This window comes from Musca vetustissima, unplaced genomic scaffold (genome assembly GCF_032173495.1).
Source record: "Musca vetustissima isolate MV318-11 ecotype Yass unplaced genomic scaffold, APGP_CSIRO_Mvet_v1 utg2411, whole genome shotgun sequence".
NCBI classification, from domain to species: Eukaryota; Metazoa; Arthropoda; class Insecta; order Diptera; family Muscidae; genus Musca; species Musca vetustissima.
The window spans coordinates 24,148-39,982 of record NW_026872646.1 but is presented as its reverse complement, the minus strand read 5'-3'; the positions used below and the strand labels follow the sequence as shown (position 1 = coordinate 39,982).

Here is a 15,835-nt window from a genome sequence, read left to right as displayed (position 1 = left end):
TACTTCAGTGTCACAACGTAACGTAATGGCAAGAGACAGGCCAACCCAGTGAAACAGGGCATGAAACAACAACTGACAAGTGTTGGATGTAGACACACACACACACTGAAACATTCTAATGGGGGAAACCCAAATAATATCTTCGTTGTGGTAACTGCCAGGGGGAGCTTCAATAACTAGTACACCCGTCTCTTGTTGCTGTTGTTCCGGAATATTTGCACTCCCATTGAATTCAATTGATTGATTTTTTTAACTTCAATTACTCATCGTTATGACGAACCCAGGAAAGCTAAAATGACAAAAAGGCAACAGCAACAAACCACTTATGGAACTAAATGAATGTCTGTCGCACCCGATCTAAGGTACTCGAAACCGTTAACCAACTAAAATTGAAATTTTATTTACGACTACAATTTAAAAAAAAATACTTGACCATAGCCTAAGGAAAATTTATTTTTTTTTTTTTGTAATTTGGTTTTGCTGAGGACGTTGGCAAAAAATATTATGTGAAACACATTTATTTTTCTTCTTTTTTTAAATTAGTTATCCGAATTAGGGTCTATACAATATTTACCGTAGACCCCATAAGTATACATAATTTTGATCAGAATGAAATTGTATATCGATTTAGCCATGTCCGTCTATCTGTTTAACTCACGACAGGGCTCACAATATTCAAGATAAAGAAACACTGCTACTATTCCTGGTGGGCCTTGCAAATGGGGTTTGTCGGTACACGTTTTGGTATAACCCTTTTATAATAACGTTAATATTTTCTCTATCAGCTGAATTGACTCTAATTTGATATTTTGGGTAGCAAATCTTCCTACCAAAAATGATTAATGGGTCTAATTTTTAGGGTAGCCCATATAGCTGTACCTCCAAATTTTCGGTTGGATTTAATTTAGTATTTTGGATACTATAAATATTGACTTAAGATTTATCCCGTATTAAGGGGGTTTTGGGTAAGTTTTCCAGCTGAATATAATGGTAGTTCATTTGGAAAAAGTACATCGATCCTAAATATATTGGTATATTTTTTTTGGCAAAGTCTCACTGTGACATTTCCTTCTGCGATGATTCTATTCATCCTGCCGAAAAATAAAACACCACAATACAAACACTCAGGTTACAAAATCCGGTTTGGACCATTAAAACGCCGGGAATGGAAAGGGTTTTATATGAAGACTAAGTCAAAATTAACCTAACCTAACCTATTAATTGCGATGGTGGACGTACACGTCATATGCTTATGGTATTTTATGTCTAAAATATTTAGACAATCCTATGGGCACAAATATAAAAATCGACAGCAACGACGCAATTTGCAGTGCTACCAGTTCTGATGGAACCAATTAGCCAGAGTTCTCTAAATATTGAGCGTTCTGAGAACGAATTGACTTTGGGGAGCAAATCTTCCTATCAAAAATTAACAATATGGGTCTAACTCTTAGAGTAGCCCTCAAAATTTTCGGTTGGCTTTAATTGGACTATAAATATTAATACTGGGACAACAGTGTGGTTCAAAGATGCTTGAGAAGACTTTAGACTGTGGCGGATTGAAAATTCTGGTGAGAACTCACAGCAAAGTCTGGTTACACTGGGGAACGAAATGTACACAAACATTATATGAATAGTGTTTAGAAAGAGTTGCCAATGTCGGGATTTCTGCATATTATGAATGCAATTCATAAAACATTAAATACGGGTTTCTTGTCAGAGATAGTAAAAAACAAAAACAACAACAGGCCAATGAATGGCACAGCGACTCTTTGTCGTTTTAATTTTTAGAACGAAGTAGGAAATAGTTTTAATATTAATGAAAAGTTTACATTTTATGGGAAAAATAGGGACTTTCTCGTGATTATCAGAATGTTTACATGTATAACATGCGAGGTACATACGTTAATTTTCAATTTTCTTTTAAAATTCCATTAAAAGATAAGTTGGGGAAATATGCTCGTCGGAAATCACAAATTCAGATGCTACGCACAAAAATAATAGCAGTATTTCATATTGTATTTCAAATATAAATTAAATGAATTCTTATTTATTGTAATTCGCGAATTTCTTCACGAATACTTAAACACATTTGTTTTCTTTGCATACGTGAAAAAATCAAACGTTTTAATATTCGCGAAAAAGAAATAAAAGCATCAATATATCAGAAAATAAATTATTATAAATTATTTTTTGATTGCCACAAAATGTTTTTTTTTTTTTTTTAATTTTTGAATACTTTAAAAGGAATACGGTTTTGCCAAAATCTTCTAAAATATTTGACGCTTTCTTCTACAAATTCTTTTAGATGATTGTTATATATCGGTGTATTCCAATCACAATTACCAAATCAATTTTTGATAAAATACGCATATTATTCGCGAATCTATGTATTTTTGACCTATTTTCTCACAGATTAGCAAAATATAAGCATGGATGTATATAAAAACAATTGGAAGAAAAACTTGTTCTTACATTCCGCTGTTACATTGGGCGGAATTGATCATGGCTGGACTCAGTTTAGTTTAGCCCATTATCTGGCTGCGCCTGGTTATAAGAAAAATAAAAAAAAAACAACGAAAATTCGGCTTCTAAATGTCAGCATCCGTTTTGGGTGGATGCAGTGATTATATCGAAAAATCATACATTAGAACCATATTGTCCATGGGGTATTCTGCAACTTAGTCACTGATCACATGGGCGTGCGTTGTGTAGTTCAGTCACAAATCATGAAAGATAACGAAAAAACTTGTTGGCTTCAACACATTTTCACCCATTTTTTTACATTACCACCATCACAGCTCCCATGCAACTTATTATTTAATACCAATATTTTACGATTTTGACAAAAACACTTCATTTTATAGAAATGAATTTAAATTATACGCAATATACATATTTCGCGAGTTATAAGTTTTCAAACGTCAGCTTCAAGGAATTTAAAAGATTTTTGTTATTTCGCATATAGACTTTGATACGCCAAAAATGTGCTTTGCCCAATCCGTTTCAGATAACTTGGAGTCGATTTAAAAATGTTAGCCCATCCATTATAATTTGTAAAAATGGGTTCTTGCCAAAGAAGACCCCCATTGTTTCTGGTAATGATAATATTTAGGGGATGAAATGAACCAAAAACCGTGTACCATGAAACTCTACAAGAAGAAGGGGAGCCAAAGAATTAGCATGTCTGTTTTGAAGAACGGTTCAAACGGACACAGACTTCTGTTTACTCCTGATGGACATATACCCGATAAGTTGATAGTGTATCCAAGAGGAGTGGTTTACCTCTAAATTATTACCAATTATATTGTGGGATTTATACGTACATATTTACAGGGGTCTACCAATTCTTCTATAGTTTAGTATTAACATTAGCACACTACAGGGCGGAAATGCAGCTCTGATGGCTATAATTTTCGATGATGATTAATTGATATTTCGTGTATCAACTGGACCGAAATTTTTTTTTTATTTTATCTATTTTTCTTTCGAGATAAGCTGCATGATCGAAGTTGCAACGAAGTTACATTCCAACCATTATGCGAGGGGTTTCGCCGTTGGTTAAGCGGCTCATGAGGCATATTGAACAATGTGGCTTACAAATGTCTTTACTTTATATATTGTATGTATGTTAACTATTTTTGCGAAATTGCATCTACGAATTAAATTCAACCGTGTTAAGGTTCGGACATTTGACATCACACCAGAACATCTCTTTTCAGAGCAGATTTTTCTTTTGTCTGGTATTCTAGTCGCTCTAGACGCCACAATTATAAACCGAACTTCACAAAATTTCCTTGGGAAAGGCTATCTGACCAACTTATTCGAATAGCTTTCATGAACCACACGTTTTTGAGTAAAATAATAAAATTTTAATCATATGGAGTCATTTTTTACTCCCGGAAAACTGACGATGATAATATAAAAGGATGCCTCTAATCGGTCCAGAATGTACAAATATCTCGAAATATTACCCAGGCTCTGACTAAAGATCCGCAGAAACTTAGAGCTCAGTGGTAGTTGTGTAGGATATCCTATGGTCGGCCCCGTCCGACTTTACCTGCCCCGCTCACGGGTTTGATAATGTAATACTAACGGAATATCCCATTTGAATCAAATTCTGCATAACCGAAGACGGGGTTTTCGGTCCATCTTTCACAAAAATGTTAACAATTTGTAAATTTTGTAAGTATTTTAATATATTGTTATTGCAAATTAGTCAGGCGTAATTCCAGTTTGTTTCTATATAAAAAAAAAACATTTAAATAATCAATCAAGATCAAGTCTGACCCTTGTTTTCTTCGGTTCCTTCTGCCACCTCCACACAAAGTGTCAATCCAGTATCAAGCGAAAGGAATGTGCGATTGGACCCAAAGTCTGCATATCAAAGTATTTTTATAAGTTACAGTAGTCATAGAGAAAATATTTTTAATAATTCTCGCGTATTGAAAGCAAAAAAAATATTTAATGAAAATAACAATTAAAAGCTTAACGATGATCTGACGGGCCGAACAAAACGTTCCAAATATTGAAAGTGGGACTCTATAGGTCAAAATATGGACCTATATTGATGCCTATACACTGCCAACAATAAGTTTTTCTAATTGCCCCTAATGCGTTTTATTAGCCCCAACCCGAATTTATCGCTTGTCATTTCTAGTTAAAAAAAAATCCACGCTTCAAACGAAATATTTTTAGAATTTCCACCCATATAAAAGATACTAAAACTATAATTCACACACATCCACATTTATAAATTTAAAGAAACAAATATTTAAAAAAATCATAACTATAAAAATATAAAAGAATTTTCTCTATTGCAGAACCTGCAAGAGTCTTCTATTAATCGTACTGTTTTAGAGTTTTCCATTTAAAAAGTCTAAAAATTTTTTTGATTGAAGGCAGTAAAGTCGGGCGGGGCCGACTATATGATACCTTTCACCACTTTGGGTATATTCAACAGATGAATGCTAACAGACGTCGAATTCTGCAACCTATACTAAATTTTTCATTTGTAGGGTTGCTTCATACATTGGGATAAAATTACCAAAACTCGGGAGCAAATGTATATAGAAGCTCTATCCAAATCTGAACCGATTTCAAAACTTTCCACATTTTAAAACTTTAGTACGTTGTGCAAAATTTGTGTCTATTTTGTGCAAAATCGGACGAAAATATATATGTAGAAGCTATTTCAAAATCTGAACCGATTTCAATGAGAATGGCAGATCTCTATCGAGATTTCAACAGACGGTCAAACAGTTTTATTCTGATCAAGAATAGACATACTTTGTGGGGTTTCAGGTAAACATTTCGAGGTGTTGCAAACGAAATGAAAAATTTAGTATACACTTCACCTTATGGTGGAGCGTGGAGACAATTGAGATATTTGCTACCCAATGAGTTTCAAGATACCTAAAACCAGGGGTGCCGCAATATAACGACTATTCCAAAACAAGGAATTCTAACTTCATTTGTCTGCCTTCATAAAATGCACCTCTATCCGAAGTGAACTTGATTACAATAATTGCTATCACCCTATAAAAATTGAGTCTAAAATTGCTATCACGCTATAAAAGGGGTTTCCCAAAAATTGGCTTGTCAAATTTGAATTTAGTTTGTGAACACACTCTAACACTAACCATCGAGCTGTCAGTGTTAATCTATTCTGTAAACTCAACACCTATGAAACTACACTCGAACTTTCAGCGGATGTAGATTCCTAGCCTGGGCAATAGTTTGCGATATTTGCACCCTATTGGCCGATTAGAGGTCAACAGCTCCTCTTTCTTACCATAAAATATTTTCCTAATCATATTTTCTCGGAGTGAACATTTAAGCTATAAGATTCAAATTTTGTTATTTTACAATTAAAACTCTTGGTTCATTTGAACCCCATTGTAACATCGACTAGAAAACCAGACAAAAACAAGTAAAACCAGTAAGGAAAGTAGAAAAGTCGGACTGGGCCGACTATATGATACCCTTCACCACTTTGGTTATATTCTACATATGTATCCAAACAGACGTCGCGTTTTTGTTATATATTTATATCAATTACATAAAATCGGACTAAAATATGTATGGGAACTATATCTAAATCTGAACTGATTTTCACGAAACTTAGCACGCGCCATTCTAGACTTAATTCAGTACGCTATGACAAATTTCGTCCAAATCGAATGATTTTCAGAGATTTTAGTTAGCTGTGCTAAATTGCATCTAATTCGGACCATAAATGCGACCTGTACTTTGTTTACAATTTAACATATGGACAGACGGACGGACATGCAAAAATCGACTCAGAAAGTCTATCACGATTATTTTTGCCTGTTACAAACATATGCACAAAGACATAATACCCTGTACCACAGTATGTTGAAGGGTATAAAAATATTTTTAAAGAACCCTCATTTATAATAATATCACGGTACGAGCGAACACCCCGGAACACCCAACCCAGTATATTTTATTTCTTTTTAAAATTAAATGAACAAATGCTGTTTATATTTTTAATAATTGTTTTTTTATTATTTTATTTATTAACTAAATTAATTAACATTTTCTTATTTAAGAATTATTATTGTTTTTCCTAAAGATTAATAACTAAAATTATTATATTACAATAAAATATTACACAATTCATTTTTTTATTGGGCTTTGCGTTTGTTTTATGTTTTTTCTAAAATCTATAAATTCCAAAAAGAGTCACTTAAAACTAAGAAAAAAGAAGAAGAAACAAAAGTGGGTGAAGATTAAACGAATTCCAAAAGAAATTTGAAAAAAATATTTTTGTTTTTATAATTATTTACATATTTTTTTTATAAATTTTAAGGAAACATTTACAGTTTTTTAAACTTTAATAAAAGTTTATGTTTTTTTTTGTTTTCTGATTTTTTTAAGAGAAAGAAAAATTAAAATTTGGGGGAATGTTTTTTCCTAAATATTTACAATTTTCAAAATGGATGGGGAAGGAGTGGATAATTTTTAGGGCACTCCTATTGTGCCCTAAGGGGATCTTTTTGTGCCTTCATTGTGGCAGAAATGTGTGTTTTATAAAAAATTGCCAATTTTGAATTTTTTGGGTTTTTTGTTGTTGTTGGTTATTGTCCAATGGTTATTCGAGTCGCTTCTAGATGGCGCTTCTTATTGCTTCTTTGATTTTGGTTTCCTACACCACCACCATGTGACGTGAATTTTTAAAATTCACCACTGGCTGTGTTGACGCGGGGCCCTATAACACGGCGTTGACGACAAAATGGCCACCCAGCAGCATTTTTTCCAGTTCAACTCAGTTGCTTTTCATATTTTTTTTTCGTAACGATAATTAGCCTACAAATTCCACTAGTTTAACATAGGTGTGTGTGTGAGTGAGCGTCTAATGCCACCAGGCCCTTTGATGGGCATGGGCAGCATGCATACCAGCTGCGGCTGCCGCTGCTGCATGCTGATAGGCAGCACCATTGGCCAAGACTAGATGATGAGCTGCGGCGGCATTTTGCATTTGGGCCGTAACACAATCCTGTGGCAATTTAGTTCCGTCACTTAGGCATGGCTTGCCGTTACGCACCAAAACGGGTACGGCAACACGACGTGGCGAAGGCAAAGCTGAGGGATGATGGGGATGGCCATGTAGGGCGGGATGTTGATCGTAGACTCCCTTTTCACTTTGGGCCCGTTTGGTCTTGTAGCGGTGATTTTGGAACCAAATTTTCACCTGTGTCGGTGTCAGACGAATGAGGCTGGCCAAATGTTCACGTTCGGGTGCGGATAGGTAACGCTGTTGGCGGAAACGTCTTTCCAGTTCGAAAGTTTGAGCCTTGGTGAAAAGGACACGACGTTTACGCTTTTTGCCAGGCATACCATCACCCCCCGAACCGGTATTGCTACCATCTTGATCATTTTCATCGTCAATTTCCTCTTCAATGCCATCTTCAATGAGGCTGTCATCGTGTGGGTTGGATGAATTACCACCGGCACTGTTGTCATTGGAGTTTTTCATTGCATGACCACCATTGGCTGCATGATGTAGATGATGCAGATTGGAGCTGTCACCACCACCCACAGATAAGGCATCACTATCCGCTGAACGACTGTAGGTTTTATAATCACCCGACAACGCGGGTGATGTTTGACAATTTGAACCAATATAGGTATAGGAGACTTCGGAATTAACGGGTGATGTACTGTCCGGACTGGCGGGTTGTTGAACACCTGGAAGAAGGAGGAGAAGAAGAAAAAGTAGAATTAGCAAAATGTCATAACTTAAAAAAATAATAAAAAATGAAATTAATGGAAAAAATTGTGGCGCCCAACGTAAACTAAAATCTCTAACAAGTTCTAGAATGAAGTACTTAGAGAGAAATTCTGTCTTACTAATAAAAATCTGAAATCAGAGATTACTTTAAAAATGGCGCCCAACGTGGTGTATATTTATGTTAAATATGTTTCTGCGTACAGCGTTAATAGTGGTAGAACTGAAAACTTTATATTTTTATTTTTACAATTTTAACTGAGAAATGGCGCCCAACGTGGGGTTTCTTTAAATTATTAATAATTTCTTTGAAATAAAATGGAGCGGATGGCAGAATATTGTCTGATAATGGAGAGATCAATTAATAAACACTAAGGCAGCATGTTTTCTCTTCTTGTTTCCCTCTTCAAGCTGAGATTTTTTCTTAAACCCAAGAGGTATTTTAAATTCACTCCCGTATTTAAAGGTGGGGAAGTCATTTTATAAATTTGTTAATAAAATTATTGTTAACAAAAGGACATTTGTCTCTTTTCATTGTTGTTGTTGTGTGTGTGTGTGTTTTTTTTTTTTTTTTTTTGAGTGACAATGCCTAACAAAACCAATATTACAAACCGGAAGGATGGTCCATTAGATCACACCTCTATTTGAGGTTTGCTATTGTTCCAATGACAGTTTTTGGCTTTTGATTTCTAACGAACAACAACAAGAACAAGCCGAAGGTGTACAGCATAGGCGGTAAGCCAAATGTGATAGTGATACGGGGGAAAATTGATGTAAATAACCCACCCTTAACCGGTGGCAATGAAGGTCATCATACCGTACCCTCCAGCAAAAACGGGAAGTAACAATTGTTGTTTAATGGCATCACAAAGCAAAAAAACAAAAAAAAAAAAAAACTGGGATTTGAAAACAATTGGCTCTTCTGGAACACCCGTAGAGTTATTGAATTCCATTTATGAATGAACTGACTAACAAGCCAGGTAGTGTGATAGAAATGAGTGAATGAATGAATGGCGGAGTAAGGAAGTTGGCTGTTTAAAGGAAGGATGGATGGATGTGGATGTAGATGTGCCGGCAGTCATATATTATTATTAAATGTCTAAGGATTAATTGAGATTCGATTTTCTCTTGCGTTGAGGTTTGTTTAAGGGCTTTGTTTAACAAAGATTGATGGTGTGACTTTTGCCAGCATAAAACGACTAAAGAGAGTGAAAGAGAGGGAGAGATTGGAAAGTAACCCTCACCCTTCTCCCTTAGAAAGATCTATTTTATAGTTGTGATATTATCCTGTTAAAATTTGTTGTCTATGTAAATAACCATGAATTGAGGTTTTGTATTTTTTTTTGTTGTAGTAGTTTTGTTGTTGCTTTGTTGTAACGTATGCTGCCTGCCAGGTCATGTATGGGGTGTGTCTCTTGTATTTCATTTTATTGATCTTGGCAAAGATGTTTGTTATATTTGTAAAAATTAAACAGCAATTTTCCAGTTTATTTGTTTAACATTTTCCAAGGCAATGACTGAGAATGGAAGAGGGGGAGTCTTTTCCAGGGTTTGTTATTAATTGTAAGTTAAAAAGTTATTAGTGGACTTATTACTCTTCACATTGCAGTTGTAGTAAACTAGTCACTTGAGATATACCCCTGTTTGACTTTAATTGTTGTTTTGGCAAAAAAAGGCAGATGTTTTTTTTCAACAGAGTTCTGAGTCCTGTTTGTAACGTTTTTTTTATAGTTAGTATTTTGTTTATTATTTTTTTAAATAACAACCACCCCTTAATTTGTCCTTTGGATTCACATTTGTCTGTTGTTTTTTTCGAATTTTTGTTTTTTAATCTTGACTAATAGCTCTTCCTGTATGGGTGCTTCACACTTAAGGATTATTTTGTTAGAGTTTTGTATTAGTTTGGCATATCATGCTTCTGCTTTTTTTGGCACGCACTTCCTTTATGGCTAGGCACGCTAAAGGATCTCAACATTATGGGAATTCGTACAGCTGTTGTTAAACGCGAATAACTGCAGTCAATGAAGCAGCAAAGTTATTAACCCCAAAACGGCTTGATTGAGTTTTCTTCCTCATTGCCGGAGTTGTTGTTATTAAGTTATTTATTAATTGGATAAAACAAAATTAGCCTAGCTAGGCTATTTGCTGTTGCCAAGGATACACAGGGAAATTAATCACACTTGAAATTAACGGAAAAAGGATACGAAGGGAAATTAAAATTAAAAATTGAATTTTTGGGAAATTTGAGGATACTTTAGCTTTCATCAGCTGGAAAAGATTAATAATTGCTTCATTTTGGGTTCATTTTGACCATTGAAATACCAAAAACTAATCACTTGTGATTCAAATACCTTAAAAAACATAAATTATTGACAAATGGCGCCCAATGCGAGTATTCTTTATATATTTGGCTACATAATTTTCTGTTCGATCTCAAATTTATAAAAAAAGTCAAATGGCGCCCAACGTAATGTAAACTCATAAGCTTGTCTTTTACAGTATGATCATTTACAAGAGTAAGGGCCTACCTTTAACCAATTCTTACGCTCTTAATAAAGAAAAAATTAATATATTTAAAAAGTAGACAAATGGCGCCCAACGGAAAATTAAAAATTGGCAAATGGAGACCAACTTATGATCATTTAGAAGAGTAAGACTTATAACTAACTATTTGAAAAATTAGACAAATGGCCCCCAAAGGAATATTACAAAAAAGAATGAATAATAAAAAAATTAATTTTGATGATACCTAAATATTTAAAAATTGACAAATGGCGCCCAACTTATGATATCCAGTTTTTGAAACATAAAAAAACTGTTCTTATTTTGTATTTCAACTTACCATATAATTCATTCTCCTTCATCCAAGCGGCCCTGCCCGTATGCGTCAACATCGTGTGGGCCATATGATGATACGATGACATTTCATCGTTGAAACCATTCGGAAAACCTTTGGGTAAATATTGACCAGCTGCGGCCACAGCGGCAGCAGCATTATGATGACTAGCCAATAGATGAGCGGCCGCCTGGGCTTGACTAACTGCCGCTGCTGCTGCGGCTGATGTTGCAGCATCTGTACCATGTTGTTGTTGCTGATGTTGCACCAATGGATTGTGCGTTTGAGCCGAGGCAATGTGAGCATTATGATGATCGCCAAGTGATTCATTTGACGTTGTCGGTGGCAGAGTTGTACTGATCGATGTCAAATGATTGCTATTGGCATCGGTAGAGGGCGGGGCAGAAATATCCGTGGCATGAGCAGCAGCGGCAGCATGATGTGGATGGACTAGACCATTTTTCAACTCAGCAGATTGTTCCAAATTCAATATATCCGATATATGAAAACCGGAAGATCTTTGCGATGAGGGTACCTTGGCATCAAAGAGGCTAAAAGAAAAGAGAGAGAAGGGGAAAAATAAATTAATAAAAATTATGGAAATTGAAAATTAATTGAAATGCTGTAAATGTTTATTGTGTGTCATAAAAATGGTTTTGGGTTGCCGATTTTATGATCCAATTAGGGAAAGTTAATTTTTTTATATGACCACACAACCTCTACCTGTCGAAGTTAGTTAGGAAAATCCTTTAAAAATAGGTACATATGGGAAATTTGAGTTTTGTGATGTAATCTAGATGGGAAATTATCATAGTTTAGGGACAATCAGGATATCAAACTTCTCCATATTAGATTGGCCTTAATATTATGTAGCATAGCAGTTTGACATTTATTTGTTTCTTAAAATTTAAATTAACTTTGTTTCAAGTCTCCTTTTGATATTCAAAAAATATCCGGACATTTTTGTTTATTTAAAAATGTGTTAAAGATTATTTTATCCCCTGGCATAAATCCCAAGATTATTCACACATTTTGTTTCCATTTCTTCACACCTCTCCTGGCAGGATAATATTATCCATCCTAGTTGCTTTTAAATTGAGTCAATGTTAAAACCTCAAAGTTAAACTATTCCCCGGTTAATCCCAATCCCAGGGAAAATTGATTTTTTCTTAATTTAATACCATCAACAATTAACGCAAAGTCCTGCCCTAAGCCTTAGTTTAATTTACGAAATAGGCACGCTTCAGTTTTCCGTCCGTTACACCTAACTACCTGTTTGTCTGTCCGTCCGTTAATTTAGTAAAACCACAAAACTGTTCTTAATACAAAACACATGTGATTGAGTAAAGATGGGTTTTCCGCTTGCACAGAATTTTCCCCGTTGAAAAACCAAACGATTTTTGCCAATTTAGTGAAAAATTCCCACGCCTTGGTTAGGCCACCTACTTAGTCGCACACCCACACAGAGACAAATTTAACACCTCTGATGATGATCAACTTGGCAAAATTGGTATTTACCTTTTGCGTACACAACAGGATCAATATCCTGTGTAGAACACAAGAGAGTGAGAGCTAGTCAGACAGGAAATCCCTTTGTTGTTGTTGATATTCCCAATATTTATCCAAAGGAATCCCCCGTGTTTGCCAGCTCAGACTTCATGTCGTCGCCTTCGTCTTTGCAGATCTAAATATTGTTCAGAATGTCTGGTCAACACATGTTTGAAATTAAATAAATTTTCTTATGGTTTTTCCTTAGCTCACCTGGGGAAATTTTTTGATTTTTAAATTTTCCTTCAATTTTTTTTTATGGAAGAAAATAAAAATGATTTCGAAATCCTAAAATGCCTTGATTTTTAATTAGTAAATCTCCTAGATTCTGGAGAGGAATTTGTGAAGGGAATTACGCGAACAAATTTTGCCCAATATCGTGGGCTTTATTTGCTAAGCTTGTATGTGTGTTAGGGGATATATCAAAAGGACTTGTAGAGGATCTGCAGCAAGTAGTAGGCCAGTTAATGTGATTAGTTAATTATATTATTATTTTTGAAATCGAACATTTGAAATATGGAACATGTTCCGTAAGGTCATCATAAACGTGAAATCGACGTAACGTGTATTTCGGAATTATATGAAACTAAAAGTATCCGGAAAAAATTCCCAATACGATTTAAATATATGTTGGGAACATTTTTGGAATTTTTATGATGATCGATGTGGGACAAATCTAAAGACTTGTCTAAGGATAAACTACAGTTTACTATTTTAGATTTTTACGGATTTTCGAATGGGGAAATATCCGGGAATTTTTGTAAGGATAAACCACAGTTTATAGTGCGATGAAGGCAGGTAGAATTTTAATACAAAACATATTGTCTGAAATATTTTATTAAATATGATTAACGTAAACGGGTCCGAAATAATTTATTAATAATTGTATTAAATATTATTAATTCGATACTGAACATAAACGTAAGGTATGCGTAGCGGATCCCGATTTCGGGATATTTCCAGAACATAATCTGTGGAAATTGTTAGATTTTTTGATTATTTGGGATTTTTTTGTAACGGGGAAATATCCTTGACTAAGGATAAACCACAGTTTATTATAAGCCGTAGGCAGACAGGTAGGATTTGCATATAAAAATTTCTGTTGGAATCGATTTAGTTATAATGTTTTATAAATGTGATAATAAAAGTAATGAAATGTTGAAAATGGCGCCCAATGTGGGGCACTTATCTCCCATTCAAAGAATATATAAATTTGATATTAGTATAAAAATATATCAATGCTTTAAACACTGGGTCTTTGGCAAAGCAACCAAAAATTTATACGTGGCGCCCGACGGTTTATTATAATGAGTGGTATACAGGTAGGATTCACACATACATTTTTGTTGGAATCGCTTTAAATATAACTTTTTATAAAAAAATCATGAATATCATAACTATAATGAATAATTATGAAAAGTTGAAAATGGCGCCCAACGTGGGGCACTTATCTCCAATCCTTAAAATATAAATTTGATATTAGTATAAAAATACATGAGGAGTAAATTGAGCGTCTGTGGTAAATTCTTAAAAAAAAACTGGGACATTTCCTACAAAGGTTTTGAATTCAATCGTCTAAGGACTTGCCTCCATGGCGCCCTAAGGAGTTTTTGAATAGTGACTTGGCCCCTCGAAAATTCCCCCATTTACCTCTTCAAAGTGTAATTTTCATATCACAAGTCTTTAAAAATCCAAATCTTTTCTGCAATAATTATTCAGTTGGTTTTGGGAACCCCTCCCCAAAACCCCAACTAATGCCCCCGAAAAAAATTCCATTTAATTTGTTCTAAAAAAAATTTAAATCCTTACCCAGGTAGAGCATTACGCAAAGCCGCCGGATAAAAAGCCGCTGGCAGCAGGGCATGACCCCATGGTGGCAACAACATTGGCGACCAGGGTAGAAATGGAGCCGCCGCCACTGCAGCAGCTGCCGCTGAGGGTACCATCAAACTGCTCATACTGTGCAATGAGGGAAATCCACTGAAACCGGTCGCTCCTGTTGGTATCCGCAAATGATCCTGTTGACCCAATGTGGCGCTGTTTGTGGGTACGGTTGTGGTACTCGTGGTTTTTGCAGGTTCCCGATCGTCACGTTTCTTCTCGCTACGTGCCATCGCTGGGGTAGGTGTTGATGTGCGTGGTGGTGGCGAGGGGGATCGAGATCGTGATCGAGGCTGGCGTTCTCTGGGTGTGGCCGGTGAACACACCGATATATCCGAATCCTTGTGTGGAGATGCCGCCGGCGAGCGACTTCTTTCACTGTCGGAGTGTGTGGTAGATTCGCAAGATTTGCGTCGCGTAGGCGAACAACGACCCGTTGAGGGTGAGGGGGAACGTTTCCTTTTCTCAGCCACTTTGAAGCCGTTAATTAACAGTTTATAATAAACAAATTCGCGTTATAATTTTAATCACTTTGTGTGGTTTTTCGAATGCACTTTATATGTATTATCCTTTTTTGCAATAAAGATTATCCTTTTTGCAATATATATATATATCCTTTTCTTTTGGTTTTTTTCTTAGCACTTGTATTTTGGGGCAATTTTAATTTTCTTTTGGTAAATTTTCCTTAATTTTTTTTCTTTATCAAAAATTTCCGTTTGCTTTAATTATCTGTTGGGAGTTTTTGGATAACTGTTTGGGTTTTTCACTTTTGTGTGGGTATTTTTTGAAACGTTTTGGTTTTTAAGGACGCGTCTTTATGATGATGCTGATGCTTACAATCTGAAGTGTCATCGACAACTAACTTGTAAGCAAGAACTCAACATAATTCCAACCAAATTTCAGCAGTTCATAGCCGGTGGTTGGCCGAAAATTCCGTGTGTTGACATAGAATTTCCCAACTACCACCACCACCGACATCACTATTGGGCAGAGCAGTCGAGCAACATGCCAATATGACGACGGCCAAGTCTACAACGATGAAAAACCCAAACAAATCCACTTTCACCTCTGGCCAACAAACGAAAAACCCATTCAACATATATAAAATCCCATGGGCTAGTGTCTGTGCATGTACGCGTGTCTGTGTGTGCGCAAGCGAGATTGAGTGTGTGTGTGTACACACTCGAAGTGGGCTCTCATATCCTTTTCAGCCATAAGCACCACTCTCTCTGTGTTGTATGGCGGCAGTAAGAACGAACGAAAACATTAACAGCTTACATGCCCACTTACCAACACACACACACTCAGACACATAC

At 35.5% G+C, this 15,835-nt stretch overlaps 1 protein-coding gene across 1 annotated transcript; it reads right to left on the bottom strand.

The window, feature by feature from the left end:
* Nucleotides 1–7,378: 7,378 nt before the first annotated feature.
* On the bottom strand, nucleotides 7,379–15,497 carry LOC133334500 (homeobox protein vnd). The gene is made up of 4 exons (XM_061542851.1): nucleotides 15,383–15,497; nucleotides 14,448–14,991; nucleotides 11,097–11,641; nucleotides 7,379–8,214 (listed from the first exon to the last, which is right to left on the bottom strand). Exons 1-4 carry the CDS (start codon nucleotides 15,495–15,497, stop codon nucleotides 7,379–7,381), a joined length of 2,040 nt encoding a protein of 679 aa, XP_061398835.1.
* Nucleotides 15,498–15,835: the final 338 nt, after the last annotated feature.

Excerpts from the sequence above, each read along its gene's own strand:
- LOC133334500 (XM_061542851.1), bottom strand. The coding sequence starts at position 15,497 with ATGTCGGTGGTGGTGGTAGTTGGGAAATTCTATGTCAACACACGGAAT. Across the intron at positions 11,642-14,447 it reads TTGCGTAATGCTCTACCTGG|CCTCTTTGATGCCAAGGTAC; the intron begins GTAAGGATTTAA and ends CTTTTCTTTTAG. Across the intron at positions 8,215-11,096 it reads GAAGGAGAATGAATTATATG|GTGTTCAACAACCCGCCAGT; the intron begins GTAAGTTGAAAT and ends TCCTTCTTCCAG.